This window comes from Hydra vulgaris, chromosome 12 (genome assembly GCF_038396675.1).
Source record: "Hydra vulgaris chromosome 12, alternate assembly HydraT2T_AEP".
In the NCBI taxonomy this organism is placed as follows: domain Eukaryota; kingdom Metazoa; phylum Cnidaria; class Hydrozoa; order Anthoathecata; family Hydridae; genus Hydra; species Hydra vulgaris.
Window position 1 is genome coordinate 82,410,147 of NC_088931.1, and position 18,298 is coordinate 82,428,444.

Genomic DNA, 18,298 nt, shown 5'->3' on the forward strand with positions numbered 1-18,298 from the left:
ACTGCCAAGAATTTGCGCATGCGTACATCAACGGACAAACTCAAAACAATTCATCTATTGTTGTTGTTATTAATAATAATATTAATATTATCATTTTATTAAACTTTGATAAAAATTAATTTAAGATAAAAGGGTGCTGATTCTATTAGTAAGTATTTGTTAAGAAGCGCACAGTATTCATTTCGCTTGGCAATACTTGATTAAGCAACTAATTTGATCGGCTATAATTTTAATAATGTTATCTTCATATCATTTAGTTTTAGTTTTTACAATAAAAAAATCTTATTTTTGAAAAACTATTATTTCTAAACTATATTCTTCATTTATTGTAAATTTTTCAAAACTTTATTATTAACTTGTAGATTCATTTAGAAAAATGTCAAATATTTCTGAAACTACATTTTGCAATTTTAAAAATGGTTCACATTTGTTGGTTCAATTTATTAACTGTCGAATTCTTTATCAAAAGAAAATCATTAAAGAAGATTTTTGGGTTAAAGATGGAAAAATTTTAAATCCAGAGAAAATTTTTTTTGATGAAAAAGTTTTAGCTGATATTCAAATAGATTGTAAAAGTATGATTATTGCTCCTGGATATATTGATACTCAGCTAAATGGTACTTTTTTAATTTTAGAGTTGTTTGGTTTTAATGTAAAAGTTAAGTTTACATTAAATTAATTTATAATCAGTTGTTAGTTGTTTAATATAGCATTATATATATATATATATATATATATATATATATATATATATATATATATATATATATATATATATATATATATATATATATATATAAATATATATATATAATAAATATAATATATATATATATATATATATATATATATATAAATATATATACATATATATATATATATATATATATATATATACATATATATATATATATATATATATATATATATATATATAAATATATATATATAATATATATATATATATATATACATATATATATATATATATATATATATATATATATATATATATATATATATATATATATATATATATATATATATATATATATATATATATATATATATATATATATATATATATATATATATATATATATATATATATATATATATATATATATATAATGCTGACTTAAAGAATGAGACTAAATTGAATGACAAGTTATGCAAGAATAACTTTTAATAGATGGCACAAGAGTTGCAAGCTCTTTTGAGCAGTGCCCATTAAATTATTTATAGAAAGGGAAGAAACAGTACAATGATGTGACAATGGTCAAAGGTTGGCTGCAAGAACAGGTCCAACTATGTTTACAATGCCTTTTTGTAAGGGTCTGCGTCTCGTAAAAAATTTATTTCAATACCAATACCAAGACAATTCCATTATAGTCTTGAAATGTTTTAAGACATATCAATACTTTTTCAAAGTGGTCTTGTTCACTTACTGTTTCTTTGAAATAAAATACTGACACAATTCAACTTTTGTGTTTAAATTTGGCTAGCTACAGAACGGAAATAGATGCAATGTTATTAAAAAAGCATGAGCAAGTCTATTTAACTTAGTTGTTATATTTTTATTTAGTTATTTAGATTTTATATATTCTTGCTTAAACGTGTACAGAACTAAAATTCTAATGTTTAAAAACATAAGAATCACAAAAATTAATAATATAAAAGATAATTAACTTACATGGTATTATGTTATTTATTATAATTAAAAAAAAATGTTTTATTAACTTATTTAAACCCTGAATTTAAAATTCTAAACTTAATTTTTACGTTCTTAATTTAATGATTTTGCATCGCTGCGCTTTAATGTCTTTAAAAACGTGATGGCAGTTTTTGTGAACTTAAAAATATTTAAAATACGCATAAAAATAAGAAGAGTGAGTAAAAATTTGGACAATCTAAAACACTCCTTTAATTGAACGCGTAGTAGTTAAACTGTAATACTAAAATAATTTTTGTGACGTCACATTTGATTAACCCCCTCCCTCTCCTTGTCAAAAAATTTTGCTTGCCCTCCCACTGCCCCCCCCCCTGCCAATTAGCGTGATGTACTTTATTGATGACCTTAGTACAAGGTTAAATTTGTGAACTCATCTTAGAAATTTTTCAGGTTGATTAGTCTAGTCTTTATTTAAAAAACACCAAGAAAAGTCTTGTTATTTCTTGAAATACTAGTTATTTTTTAAGGTTGGTCTTGATTCATTCAAGACTTTTTAAGACAAGACTGAAGTGGTTTTGTCTCGTCTTGTCTTTGTATTGTCTTGTCTTGTCTTGCTAAAATGAGTTTAACAAGACTTTTTATTTCAAGACGCAGACCCTTACCTTTTTGTACCTTGTATAAAATTTTGTACTTTGTATAAAAAAGAAAGAGCATCAAGAGGATCCACTTTAGATATGGCAACAATTTTCCATACTAGGCAGACTTAAGATTTATAAAGATAAAAAATAGATTCTGCAGTAAGAATGTGACGAGCTCAATAAAGAGATGCAATCTTACCAGATGCTAATTTTGGAATGGATTTGATATATGATTTCCAATAAAGATCGGAAGTAAGAGTTAATCCTAAATGACAAAGGGTAGATTACTCATTGAGTTCATTATTGTTCATAAATATAGAAAGATCTAAGTTATTGCAATAATGATTTGCTGAAAAAAATGTAATTTTATCTGAGTTATATTTCACCTGACACTGAGAGCCTCATGCTGTAGAAGAAGTGAGATCTTTTTTAAGCTCAAATTTTTAAGCAATCAGAGGGTGTTGGCTTCTTATCATGACAAGAATAAATGGGAGTGTCATCAGTGAACAATTACTCAAACAAAAACATCTTAGATGTTTTTTTGGGAGATTATTTATGTAATTTTTTGGGAGATTATTTATGTAAATTTAAAAAGGTATAGGGCCACGACAGAACCTCGAGGAACCCCTGAAGTTACAGGAAGAGTGCTGTCCATTGAGGACAACTTTTATATTGCAATTGCTAAGGAAGGATTCAATAATCTTAAAGATGTTACCTGATACACCATAAGAAGAGAGCTTATGGAGAAGACCAATATGCCAACCTTTATCAAAGGCTTTAGAAATATCGAGAGTGCTCTTACCTCTTCACATTTATTTAATGCACAATAAAACCTATCAGTTATTACTGTTAAAAGTCAGCAGTAGAACAAGAAGATTGAAATCTATATTGATGATCAGAAAGTTGTTAGGTTAAAGATGAGAGGTTAAGCATTTGTTAATTAAAGATTCAAAAATCTTGCTTATGATTCTTGCTTATGATTCAGAATATTCAAAGATAAAATGATAAAGAGCCACAATCGAAAAATACACATCTTTTAGTCGAATTTTTATAACCAAGTTTATTAATTTAAGAATCACGCATTTTATTAAAAAAGCACTAATATGCTCAAGTTGTTATGTTAAAAGTATTATACTTTTGTGTATATTACTTTTGTGAAGCAGTGAAAAGTAGATTATTTTCAGAGTTATCTTTTGAACTTGTGTATAACATATTTCTTGCTTTTACTTCTCTCAACTACAGTGTAAAATATTCATAAAAATATACAAAGAATAAAATCTTTTTTAGATTAAAAATTTTTATTGTGCATTATTTTTGTAGAGTGTTTTAAAGAAACTAAGACTTTTTATGTGAAAATTGCGTATAAAATTTTTAAAAAGATAGGAAGATTTTTATGTATAAAGATTGCCTTCAAAACATTTATATAAAAGGTAAATGTAAATGCACTAGCTGTGTTAGATGCTAATAGTTTATCTAAAAATGACAATGGAAAACCTTTTTGACCTGAAGGTTTAGTAAAAGAATAATAAATTAATTTGCGTGGTATGATACATATAAAACACATACACACACAAATTGTTCACTTGGCAGTATTGGTTGAAATGTACGGTATACATTTTAAAACCATTTTAAAATTAAGGATAATTTTAATTTATTGATTTATAAAGTCAAAAGTGCCCTAGCAAGGTTGTGGTGAGTGAGACTCAAGTCTTAAAAACACTTATTTAAACATAGTGGTGGGATTTATGACCTCGAAATTATTAGTTCTTAATTTTTATTGCTAAGTAAAAATGCTCCTCCCCCTTTAGGGATGGGAGTGCAAATTATGTTTAGCGTTAAACAAAGCTTGCTACGGCACTGAATGTCAATATGCTTTGCAAGTAAAAGAATAAACAATTTTAAAAAATTTTGAAAACAAATTATCATAGTTGCTACTTATAATTACAATTTTTTACTTATAATTACAATTTTACTACTTATAATTACAACTTTTGCCTTTCTCAATCCCTAACTCAAATAGTCAACTTTCCAACTCGCTTTCCTGAAAACCCGAATCATTTACCTTCTCTACTGGACTTATGTCTTGTTTCTGATCCTAGTCAGTGCTCAGTTTCTCCACATTCACCCTTAGGTGCTTCTGATCACAGTTTGATCTCTTTAAAACTAATATCTCATTCTTCTTCATCACCTGAATACCCCTACTATCGAACCTCTTACAACTACAGTAAAGCTGACTGGGATTCTTTCCGTGATTTTCTTCGTGATGGCCCTTGGGTAGAAATCTTTCAACTTCCTGTCGACAAATGTGCTTCTTATATAACTTCGTGGATTCAGGCTGGCATGGAATCTTTTATTCCCTCTCGACGATTCCAGGTCAAGCCTCACTCTCCTCCATGGTTTTCCTCACACTGTGCTGCTGCGATTGCCAATCGAAACCGTTACTTCCATATTTATCAGCAAAACAATTCTCCAGAAAACAGATGTCTGTTCATTACTGCTAGAAACAACTGTAAAAAGGTTTTGTCTAACGCCAAAACCCGCTATTCTCAGGTCATGAAATCTCGTATCTCATCTCAAAAATTAGGCTCTCGTGACTTCTGGAGAATCTTTAATAATATCAACAATAAGGGCAAATCTATAATTCCACCTCTCTTGTATGGTTCAGACTTTGTCACCTCACCTAAAGACAAAGCCGAACTGTTTGCTAAAAACTTTTCATCAATATCATCTCTTGATTCCACTAATTGCGTTCTACCTGATATTGCCAACAAACAGGTTGATTCATTGCTTGACATTCATATCACTTCAGCATCTGTATCTAAAGTGATTTCCTGTCTAGACTCTTCTACAGCTTGTGGCCCAGACAACATACCTGTTATTGTCTTGCAGAAGTGTTCTCCAGAGCTGTCATCTATACTCTCAAAACTATTCAACAAGTGCTTATCAGAGTCTTGTTTTCCAGCCTGCTGGAAAGCCGCATCTGTTATCCCTATCTTCAAAAATTCTGGGGAGCAATCTGATTTGTCTAACTACCGTCCCATAAGTCTTCTTCCTATCATAAGCAAGGTTTTTGAATCTTTAATTAACAAACACTTAATTTCTCATCTTGAATCTAATAACTTACTTTCTGACCATCAATATGGATTTCGATCTTCTCGTTCTACAGCTGATTTGCTAACAGTAATAACTGACAGGTTTTATCGTGCGTTAGATGAAGGTGGAGAGGTTAAGGCCATCGCTCTTGACATTTCAAAAGCGTTTGATAAAGTTTGGCATGCTGGTCTTCTCCATAAGCTTTCTTCTTATGGTGTATCCGGCAACATCTTTAAGATCATTGAATCCTTCCTTTCCAATCGTAGCATAAAAGTTGTCCTCGATGGACAACACTCTTCTTCTTATTCTGTAACTTCAGGGGTTCCTCAAGGTTCTATCCTTGGCCCTATACTCTTTTTAATTTACATTAACGATCTTCCAGATATTCTCACATCTAAGGTGGCATTGTTTGCTGATGATACTACCATATATTCTTGTCGTGATAAGAAACCAACACCCTCTGATTGCTTGGAGGGGGCATTTGAGCTTGAAAAGGATCTCACTTCCGCTACAGCATGGGGCTCACAGTGGCTGGTGAACTTTAATTCAGATAAAACTCAATTTTTTTCAGCCAATCGTTATCGCAATAATTTAGATCTTCCTATATTTATGAACGGTGATGTACTCGATGAGTCACCTACTCTTCATCTTCTAGGATTAACTCTTACTTCCAATCTTTCTTGGAAACCATATATCAAATCGGTTGCAAAATTAGCATCTGCTAAGGTTGCATCTCTTTATCGAGCTCGCCACTTTCTTACTCTGGATTCTATTCTCTACCTCTATAAATCTCAAATCCGGCCTTGTATGGAATACTGTTGCCATATCTGGGGCGGATCTTCTAATGATGCCCTTTCTCTTTTAGACAAGGTGCAAAAACGCATTGTAAACATAGTTGGACCTGCTCTTGCAGCCAACCTTCAACCATTATCACATCGTCGTAATGTTGCTTCTCTTTCTCTTTTCTACAAATACTATAATGGGCACTGCTCGAAAGAGCTAGCGTCTCTTGTGCCATCTACTAAAATTCATTCTCGTGTTACTCGTCATTCAATTAAGTGTCATCCTTTTTCTGTGACTGTTCCTAAGTGCTCCAAAAACGCTTATTCGTCTAGTTTTTTTCCTCGAACATCAGCTCTTTGGAATTCGCTTCCTTCATCTTGCTTTCCTGATTCATATAATTTGCAATCTTTTAAATCGTCCGTCAATCGTTATCTTGCTCTACAATCTTCATCTTTTCTCTTACAGTAACTTCCAACTTTAATTAGTGGCTGCTTGCAGCCTTGTTGGAAGCGAAGATGTTTAAAAAAAAAAAAAAAAAAAAAAAAAAATTAAAAAAAACTCAACAAAATACCAAAAAAAGTGTCTTTCTAAGAGGGTTTCTCAAAAATCTATAAATCTGTTTTACAATATTTTACCATAAAATTCATCATATCAACTGCCTAAATAAGACATAAAATTATCATCAAATGATCAACATTTTTATCAAGTACAACAAGCTTTAGTTTTAGAAACATTAACTTTGCTCTTGAATAACTTAAATTAACCTATGAATCGTCGTAATATTGATTTTGACATATTTCATTGTAATATTACAATGATTGACAGAATCATTGTAATATTGCATGACATATTTCATTGTAATATTACAATGATTGACAGAATCATTGTAATATTACACGGCATATTTCATTGTAATATTGCAATGATTGACAGAATCATTGTAATATTACACGACATATTTCATTGTAATATTACAATGATTGACAGAATCGTTGTAGTATTGAGTGGCCCAACGCTTATAGTATTGATTGGCATAACTGTTGTACACAATGTGTAAAACTTTGAATCACTTTGTGATAATCCGCCAAGATGCAATGGTACAATGAATCCTTTAGGCTGGACAAAATTTTTTTTCATTTTTAGTATTTATATTTTATAAAACACATAAAATGGAAAAACCTTGTTATTACATGATTCCCATTTATTTTCCCACAGTAAGACAAAGTATTGGAGTTTTTTTGTGCCAAAATTGTTTTGTTAGTTTTTGCTAATAACATTTTTTTAGTTTGATTATATGAGCTGCAAAAAATTAATGTTTAATTATCTTCAAGATGAAAAGTACATGTTTTAGGATTAAAAAAACACATTTTTGATGGGTATATATTATTCTTTTCTATAATACTATGTAAACATTTTTTTTATATAACTGTAAAATTATTATCAAAAGTTGTTTTGAAACTTTTTAAAGGTAATAGCTGTTAAAATTTTTTTTTTAACTTGTAAATCACAGTCCAAATTTGTATGTTAGAACTAGTTTCTTGTCAATATTGAATTTTTGTTTAGGCGGCTTTGGTTATGATTTCTCATCTAATATTGAATCTCTAGAGGCTGGATTAAATATTGTTTCAAAAGGTATTTTAAAATATGGAGTGACATCATTCTGTCCAACTTTGGTTACTTCTCCTGCAAATATTTATAGACAGGTAATTTATATGTTGTTAATTAGATTTAACTATTTTTTATAGCTAAGTTTTTCTTATTTTATATCAATCGTATAAATATATCTATAAATTTCAAATATTGTTTTTCTAATTAAAAAAATCCAATAAAATCAATTAAAAAGTTTATCATATCATACTAAAGAAATAGGAAATAACAAAAGAATAGGTTAAAGTTAGTAGTTTTGTCTATTTAACAGGAGTTACATCCTGCGCATACAAATTTATAGACTATGAACTATTTGAACTCTAAAGGAATGGGATCTTTAGAAAAAAAATATTTAGAAATTTTCATAGACTAAATATATATATATTTTATTGGGCAGATTTTTAATGTTGTAATGTCGCCTACTGGCTCAAGTTAGATGTTTTTCAAAATGTAAGATCTTGAGCATCTTTTTTACTGAAACTTTTTTGCCATCTGTAATGTGCTTGAAAAAAAAACTTGCAAAGTTTTATCTATTTTAATCTCTACTTTTTTCTCATAAAACTGCCAACTAGCTACTCAATTAATTTACTCAATTTTAATTGTAAACATCTATAGCCCATAACTTTATATGAACATACTTTTCTTAAGAAAAAATAATTCAAAAAATATTAATGCAAACAATAGTGGAAATATCTTTAAAACTGTCCTTATTTATTCAAAATTTGTAAATTTATTATAATGAAAGTAATAAAAGTATTGTTCAAGTTCATCAGAGTGTGGAGTAAAAGGTTTAAATTTTAAACGGTATCAAAGCATCCAAGTAAAGGGTAACTTTAAAAAATTTTTAAAAAACTTTAAACTTTAAAAAGTGTTGTTAAGTTTTATTTTTTTATTTTTAATTTATCTAAGCTATGGGCAAGTTTGGTTGGTATAAAAATGAACAATAGTAAAAAATTGTTTATAAAATTGGTTATAGTTGAGGTAGGCAGATGATTGTCTTTTTCCCATTTGTATAAATTGATATTTATCTGTTTTTATCTTTAAATTTGCTTAAATAGAGAATGATTTTTTTATTTATGAAGGTCTTTTCTTTTTTTAGTTTAGCTTTTTATATTCTAAAAAGAATCACAACATTTTTTTTATTGATGTAGTAATGTTGAGTTGCATTCATTCAGCTAACAATGTATTTATACTATTATACTGAGTATTTTCAATTGCCTTTTTTTAAGTTCTAGATAAAATTTGCAAATTGTATTTGATATCATGTTTAAAAATTGCACTTGGAAATTAATAAAGAAATTAAAATATGGAATCTTAAGTGGAATAATTTATGATCTGCAAAAGCTCAGTTTTTCTTAAACACCTTTTAAAATGCTGCATCTAATTTTTATATTATATTGCATCTAATAAACTTTTTTTGATATTGTATTAACTATTTAATCTATTAAATTTATTCTAAATTTATTATTTCTTTACTTTTTATTCTAAATTTATTAATGGTTTACTTTTTATTGAAACATATGAACTTGGATTTCAAATCATAACACTATCAGATGTTTTATAACAGGTTTATCAAAGAATCGTGCTTTTGCTTATGGATGCACATTACATTTTCAGTAAAGATGGGAATGTAATAAAAAAAATATTGGTTTAACCAATATGTTGTTTAAAATTAAATTTTGGATGTTGCAAATTAAATTTTGGATGAGTGGAAAAGATGCTGATCATAGACAACCTTTTAATTATAAACAAACAAAAAAATTCAAAAGTATAAAAACCTTTTAAATATAAAAAAAATAGTTAAAGTTGTATAAATTATTTGGGATTTAAAAAATGTTTTTGACATTATATTAAATTGTTCTTTTCTTAAAATCTATAGCAATGTTTTTTTAAAATGAAAGAAAGAATTTGAAATTATTTTAACCAAGAAGTTTCATTCGTTTTATTCAAGAAGTTTCACAACCAAGGAGTTTTATTGCACAACCAACAAGTTTCATTGCACAACCAAGAAATTTTATCAAATAAAAAATTTTTTTTTGGGTCAGGGTAACAACATCAGTTTTTGCCATGTCTAATAACATCTGTCCAACAACATCTGAAATTTCATTGGTGTCTTATAACATCTGTGCAAAAGTTAAATGAATATTACAGATGTAGTTACATCTTTTAAATTATCAAAGTGTAATAACATCTATGCAACTACATCTGTAGATTTTAAGATGAAGTTATTTTTAAGATGAATTAACTAATAATGCATTATTTTAAGCAGATGTAGTTACATATAGGATTTTTTTCGATGTAATTACATCTGGAAAAAAATATTAACTAATAATGCATTATTTTAACCAGATGTTATTATATATAGAAATTTTTTCAGATGTAACTACATCTGGAAAAAAAAAGAAAGTAATAATGCATTATTTTAACCAAATGTAGATAGATATAGGATTTTTTTCAGATGTAACTAATTAAAATACAGATGATCTTGGACAAAAATGTACAGATGATCTTGGACTACTTCACAGATGTTGTTGGACAGATGTAGTAATCTTTTACCAAATTTTTTTAAAAAAAAGTTCTAGTCTCTTTAGCAGCGCTTCTATGTGACAAGACCTGATCACCTGCTTTAAGTATCTGCATTTTCTATTTTTATTCTTTATTTTTAATGTTTTAACATCTTCACTTGTAATTTTTATTTTTTATATATTCATGCCTGTGTCTTGAATACTGTAATAAAAAACAAAATCCTGAAAAAAGTGAGAAAAAAATTGTAAAATTTGATGATCTGAAAAATTTAAATTCTTTACAATAATTTTTTATTATTTTAAAATTTAATGTTTCTATAATTTAAATGTTCTTTTATATATTAAATTCATTATAGCATTTAAAATTTAGGCATTACCAATATTAATGAAAAGAAAGGGTAGTCGTAATGGAGCTGAAATTCTGGGTAAAATTATTATACATTTTCTACTTATGCTGTATGTAGAAAATAATTTTAATTTTTTTATAATCAAATCATAGATCAAATTGCTCAAGTAACATGAGAAAAAAGCAAAATTAGCATCAAAAATTTACATTGATGAATCATTAAGTTATTTCTGGTATAGTGTAGAAAATAGAAATAACTCAACTTTTTTTTTAACAAATATTTTTTTTTATTTCTCATTAAGTTTTTTTTCTACTTTATAAAGTAGAAAAGTTTTAACCTATACCATTTGTTATGTAATTTTCCATTTATTATTTTAAAAAATTTTTTAAATCTCATTTTCTTGTTGAACAATTGTTCAATGCCTTAATAACAGTCAACAATGAACTTTGTCCTTAACAATAACTAACTTGTTGATTTTTTTTTTTTTTTTAATTGAAAAAATTATTAAGTTATTAAGTTTAATTTGTTAAAGTAAAATTTTAACGAATGTTTAAATTCTTAGTAAAAGTTCTGAGTTAAAAATCAAGTTTATCTTTTAAATAAAATTTTATTTCAAATGTTCAGGATATAATATTTAAAATAAAATGTCACTTTACACAGCATTAACCAGTGCACAGTTTTTTGAAACAATTCTTTAATTAAGGACAGCATGAAACAGCGTATGAAAAGCCTATTTCATACTGCAGTAAAAAAGGACTCACTACAAATAGCCAAAACCTAACTATCCCCAAATTTATAAAGCATCGATATTTTTTTGAAGATATGACTTTAAAAGTGTAAATCTACTAAACAAATAAAAAAAGAATAACTAAATAAATCACTACCATACCATTAAAAGAAAACATGAAAACACAATAAATTAAAATTCTAATAGAAACACAAAAATACTAATAAATTTTTAAGACATATAAAACCATTAGGTACTTTTAGCATAAATAAACCCAAGACAATCAGAAAGCAGTATACCTCATTAAATTTTTTTTAAAAATCAACAAAACAACAATAGTCTTCAATAAACTCTAACGCTGTCATAGATACCTCATTCGAAATATTTTAACTAATCAAGAGTGTAAGAAAATGAGCAACCTGCACATCCCAAAATCATTACAATAATTAAATAATCAATGATAGCGAGAAAAAAAAAGTCACACAATTAATGTTAGTGGTATGGTTATATACAAATGGCTGTATATATGAATGGTTATATACGAATGGCTAATGTTAAGAGATCTATAAAATTGAATTTAAAACATGAAAAATTTGCTAAAGTAACCATAACAACATGTGCTAAAGTAACCGCAACATGCACTGAAGTAACTAAAATATATGGTCAATTATTTAAAAAATATTAAATTGTAGAAAATAAGAATTTTGTTTAAACTGAGTAAATATTAAATGTAAGCTAAATGAAACCTTGGTTATATTTGATTTGGTTTTGTTATATTTGACTTATTTTCACCACAACTTTGATTAAGTTGTAAAATTAGCCATGTTTATTAGCTAAGACATTTTTGGTTAATATTTTTAAAATGTAAGAAAATAAGAAACATTTTTTCATAAAATTTTTAAACTTTTAACAAAAAAAAAATGTTTTGACTTTTAGACAATCAATATGGCTTTTGATCTTGTTCTTCTGCTGAATTGTCAATGATTAATAACTGAACAGCTTTGCTATGTGTCATCATCATCATCATCATCATCATCATCATCATCATCATCATCATCATCATCATCATCATCATCATCATCATCATCATCATCATCATCATCATCATCATCATCATCATCATCATCATCATCACCATCACCATCACCATCATCATCATCATCATCATCATCATCATCATCATCATCATCGTCATCAACATCAACATCATCATCATCATCATCACCAAAATTTCTGATTCACATATTGTAAAGCAGGCTGAACAAAGAAAAATTAGTTAAAACTTGGACAGCTCTTTTATTTTTAACATCCATTTTTAACTATCATTTTTAACATCCATTCCTTATTATCTGTTCAATTTGCATTAACATTCTTCTTTATTATACACATAGTGACAGTTCAAATTATGGTACTGCCTCTCTTTTTAAATAAAGTTTTTTTATTTAGGTGCTCATTGTGAAGGTCCTTTTATCAATATAGAAAAAAGAGGAGCTCATGATCCAAACTTTATTAAGTCAGATGCAAATGGAGGTATCCAAGTTTTAGAGTTGACATATGGTTCACTTGATAATATTGCTATTATAACTGTAGCACCAGAGCTTTCTGGTATTGTTGATTGCATCCCTTCTCTTGTGGAACGAAATATTGTTGTTTCAATTGGTGAGTTTCTGTAGAATGTACTGTTAAAAATAGTTGTTTTGTAGAATATGTTGCTATTTTTATGTTTTTGTTTGTTATTAATAATTTTTTTAATTTTCTAAAATTTAATTGTTATTTATTTTGTTTTTTAAAATATCAAAATTTCTAAAATATTTCTTTTTGATTTTCAAGGTCACTCAACAGCTTGTTTAAGTCAAAGTGAGGTTGCAGTGTCTCAAGGGGCTTCTTTTATTACTCACCTTTTTAATGCAATGCTTCCATTCCATCATCGTGACCCAGGTATGGTTGGTTTATTGACTAGTGATGTAACAAAAAAGACAGTCTTTTATGGTATGATAACTGATGGTATACACACTCATCCTACAGCACTGCGAATTGCTTATCAAAGCCATCCTAAAGGTGTGTACTTTAGATGTTTTATGTGTATTGCAATTGCAAGTGAAGTATACAACCCTCAGAATTAGGAAAAAAAACAACCTGAACCGGCCGACCTGAACAATCATTCAGGTCGGCCGTTAGGTTGGCATTGTCAAATGTTAAGCCTAACTCCGAGTGTTAAGTATAATATATATGCGTGTATATATATATATATATATATATATATATATATATATATATATATATATATATATATATATATATATATATATATATATATATGTATATATATATACATATATATATATATATATATATATATATATATATATTAGTATACATTTAGATATAATTGTGGTTAAGTATTTTGATGTAATAATACATAGACTCTTGTATTTGTTACAATGCTCAATATTATTAATTAGTATTTAGCACTGTAAATATATATACATGGGTTGTTTGTTTAAAAACTATTTTTAACTGGCTTTAAATTGTTTTTAAAGCATCATTGTGGATATAGAGTCATCTTTTTTTGGTTTTATGAAGTATCATTATGCAGTAGTGATGTAGTTGTAGAAAGCTCAGTTCGTAAATAAGTAGTTCAGAGTTCGACCTCCACCATGTCCCTGGTACTGTATGCTCAACTTTTTCCCCTGTAAAATTGCTTTGTTCATTCACCTTATATTTTAGAGTTAAAGGGCTGGTGGTTGTAAAATAGATTTAAAATAATAATAATAAAACAGTAGTCTGTAGTGGCCTTTGTGGCCATAGGGAAATGAACACACCAATAAAAAGTTTGTTTGACATTATTCTTACAATAGATTAAAGATTGCTATGTTGCCATGATTGTCCTGGCAATCATGGTAACAGCAATATATTATTAAAATTTTTTTAAATAAAGTGTTTAAGTGTTGAAGAAAAATGTTTAAGAACCTAAATAGTTTTGGTCAAAATGATCTTACTTTCTTCAACATAATGAACTATTGAAGAACTACATTGTTCACACCTCATCATTTTTTTTTTTTTTTTGATTTGTATTTTGTAATCACTGATTGTTAACTTTTAAATTCACTCAAACCTATGCTTTAATGTATACTATAAAAATAATATTTAAAAAAAAAATTTGTTTATGCAAATTTTATATATTTAGTTATTTAATGCAGAAAAAAAAAAAAAATGTTTTATTTTAATTGTTCGTTAAAGTAAAAGAGATAATATATAATGCTTTTAACTTCTTGAAATTTACTTGTACTAAAAATATTATAGGTATTGTAATAACAACTGACGCAATAGCAGCTTTAGGGTTATCTCCAGGTATATATAAACTAGGAACAATGTCTGTCGAAATATCTGAGAAAGACGCTAAAATTGCTGGTACAAACACACTTGCTGGGAGGTACCTTAGTAACCATTACCTTAATGACCATTTTTTAATTTCTTATAAGTTTAAATTTAGTGTACTTAAAGTTGATAAATTAAATTTGTTTGCTTTTTATTATAGTGTGTGTAGCATGGACAGATGTGTATACAACTTCAAACAGCAAACAAGTAAATTTTTTAATAAATAATTTCAGTTAAAAAACCTATCAAGTAAATAAATAAAGTATTTTTTAGAAATTGAAAATTTTTGTTGTAACATTAAAAAAAGCAATAGATGAATGCAGCATTAGGTTCATATTAATGATGCCATACTGAAATAGGAAGCTGCGGGGCTTCTGTACTTACACCAACTGGTTATGTAGGACATATGTCACACACAAGGAGTGCTGCTACATCAACTAAAAGTTTGGGTTTATATATATATATATATATATATATATATATATTTTTTTTTTTTTTTTTTTTTTTTCTTCAACACTTAAATTTCTCAAAGCCAACCACACTCCTTCTCTTGTAAAGGGATCCACATTTGTCAAAATTTTTAGAAAATTTTTTTTTCTTACAGGCAAATCTTTCTTAAAATTATCTTCCAATAAATATTGTATGAGTTATCCTCTTTTGTGGCCTAAAACCTAACTACATGTTATTCATAAATAAATACTGCTTCTTATAATGTTGTCAATAATAATTTCTAAAATGAAAGTTTTTCATTACCACCTGACTTTGGATTGCATTGCAAAGATTTGACACCCACTTAACACCTATATCTTCTGAAGTCTTAAATATCTCAGTCATACACCAGAAGGGTCAGCAGTCTATTGCTCATATTATTGAGCTTTGTATACAACCTTTTTGCTAAGCGCCTAATCTAGCAATTATGAAAGTCTACTTCATTCTCAGATTTTTTCACATTTTATATAATTTTCTTTTTTCTTCTACAATTTTACCCACTTCTGAATTTCACCACCATGATTCTTTTTGTTTCTGAGGATTGTTTATTTTTTTACATACTTCATCAAATACTTCTAGAAAGCTTTTCTTTATGTTTTGCAATACATTTTTTCGTTTCTTTTCCAACTTAATTACTGCTCTTACTTGAGTTTTTTTTCACATAATGGTCACCTTTTTTCAGTTAGTGAATCTAGAATTTACAAAGGTTATTATTCCTTTCTTTAGAATTTCTGCCAAAGTAACTAATTTGTGCTTTGTGAGCTTCACCTTGTATTTCTCTAATATTACTCATTTTCTGATTTTTTATTTTATAAATTTTAGTCTTAAGTTACTTTCTATTGTTCTTTTTCTGAAAATCATGCCAATCTCAAAACATTTCAGTATCTTCTGGAGCAAACCTAATTCCACCATGTACTCTGTGAAAATATTAACAATCATCACATCCAATAACCTTAGTGATGCCATTTTTCTAGCATATTTTTTGCTAGCAGCATATACCTATCCTTCTCCAACTTGCTATTTTAGCAATCTCAAGTTTCTAAGACGATTCAGTATTTTCTTTTTAAAACTTTACCTGTAAGTTTAGAGCAGCTATCAATCAAATAAGAAACCTTTTTTTTTAAAACTGTGTTGGTGAGCCTTTGGTCAATAAAACTGCACTGGTTCAGCTGAATATAAGCTCTACTAATTTGTGCCTATAAATTTGTCGCTATAGTTTGGTGTAGTTTGCTCTAGCCAAATCAGCTTTGATTATATGACCGAATCAGTTTCAGATGTTGGGTGCATGTCAATGACCTTATGTTTAACTACTGCCTAACTGTGTCTATTTGAGTTTAAATCTGGTGAAGACCTTAAATTACATTGCTACTTGTTGATTGTCATTTTTTGACATAAATTTTTATAAAATAATTATTAACTAAAAATTTGAATACCTAATATCAAAAGAAATTATTTTGTGAAATGCTGCTATAACAATTACTTATGTTACATAAAATGAAGTTTTTACTAAAAATATATTTTCAAATAAATGTTTCTTCTGATTCCTTGATTGATGGAGAAAAAATGTTCAAACGGGCAATTAATAGTTTAAAACTTACTTAAGAATAATTTATTTATCGCGAATATTTATTTATCGGTTTTTTGCAAATCAGAGGAAAAGCTAAGAGTAAAATAAATTAAAAAATAAAAAAAAGTTAGAAGAAAAAATGTTCTTACATAATAATTATAAAAGAAGAAATTAAATCTTCAACAAGTCAACAACGTTAAAGAAAAATATTTGCACATTTTATATCTTGGCTTATTAAGATCATTTTAAAAACTAATATTAATAAATATTAACTAGTTAATAATGTTATTAACTCTCGTGCGCAGATACTATTTAAATTAAATACTTAATACTAGGAATTGTTTTATAAATTGGTATTATAAAATTTACTAGCGTTACATAAAAGTTACACCCTTTTTGTTACTTTGTGCTTTTTCTTTTATTCTGTAAAATATGTTTGTAAGAGAGAAAAAAGAGCATTTAGAATGTAAATCTCGAGAAATAAGCATAATAGGTTACAATGTTTTCTTCTTTTTCCTCTATAATTCACTCCCAACAAGGCTGCAAGCAACCATTATTAAATTGGGATTTACTGGAAAACAAAGAATAGAGTTAAAAAGCCAAAAAACCGTTGACTAAAGACTAGAAAAGTTGAAGCTTATATGAGTCAGGAAAACATTAAGATTGAAGAGATATCCAAAGCAAGGAAAAAAACTAGATAAATAAAAGTGTTTACGTGGATGGATGCAACTTTACTAAATGATGAGTCAAGCAAAAATGAGTTTTGGTTGATGGAACTAAAGATAATAAGGTTCTTAGAGCAGCGACTATGATAGTATATGTAGAAAAGATAAAGAGATGCAATCTTACAATGATAGGAGACTCAAGCTTAGCAGATAAAGCCGACCTAATAAAGAGATAAAAATTCCAAAAAGTTTTTTGATCTTGTCAAGAAGAGAAAGAGCATCATTTGAAGAACCAGCCTAAATATAACAATGGATTTCCATACAGGGAAAAATAAGAGATTTGAGAATGGAATCAGGAGTAAAAAAATGGCGAGCAGGATAAAGAGATGCAACCTTAGCATATGCTAACTTTGCAATGGATTGTGTATAAAGTTTCCATAGTAGTCTGAATGATAATCTAAGAAGACATTAAGAAGAGGGCTCAGTGAGAGGGTTGCCATTAATATAAGAATGTTGACAATATTGTGATAGTTGTTTGCATTGAATAAGTGAGTTTTTTTGGAGTTAAAATTTGCAAGCCACTGCAAGATCTAAGCTGTTACAGAAGAGAGGTCAGATTCAAGATTGGTTGCCTGTTCTAAGCGATTGAAATGAGAAGACTTTTTATCAAGACAGGAGTACAATGTTGACTCATCAGCATATAAAGCCACTTTAGATATAAGATTATCATGAAGATCATTAATGTTGATAGGAAACAATACTCGACC

At 27.6% G+C, this 18,298-nt stretch overlaps 1 protein-coding gene across 1 annotated transcript in view; it reads left to right on the forward strand.

Moving 5' to 3' along the window:
• Positions 1 to 366: 366 nt before the first annotated feature.
• LOC100199223 (N-acetylglucosamine-6-phosphate deacetylase) overlaps positions 367 to 18,298 on the forward strand; it is a 30,704-nt gene continuing 12,772 nt past the window's right edge. Inside the window, exons 1-7 of the mRNA XM_065814678.1 lie at positions 367 to 617; positions 7,750 to 7,889; positions 10,729 to 10,783; positions 12,879 to 13,091; positions 13,263 to 13,490; positions 14,736 to 14,865; positions 14,971 to 15,017. Coding sequence (XP_065670750.1) covers positions 377 to 617; positions 7,750 to 7,889; positions 10,729 to 10,783; positions 12,879 to 13,091; positions 13,263 to 13,490; positions 14,736 to 14,865; positions 14,971 to 15,017 — 1,054 coding nt within the window. The 5' untranslated portion in view covers positions 367 to 376. The remainder of the gene's footprint in view (positions 618 to 7,749; positions 7,890 to 10,728; positions 10,784 to 12,878; positions 13,092 to 13,262; positions 13,491 to 14,735; positions 14,866 to 14,970; positions 15,018 to 18,298) is intronic.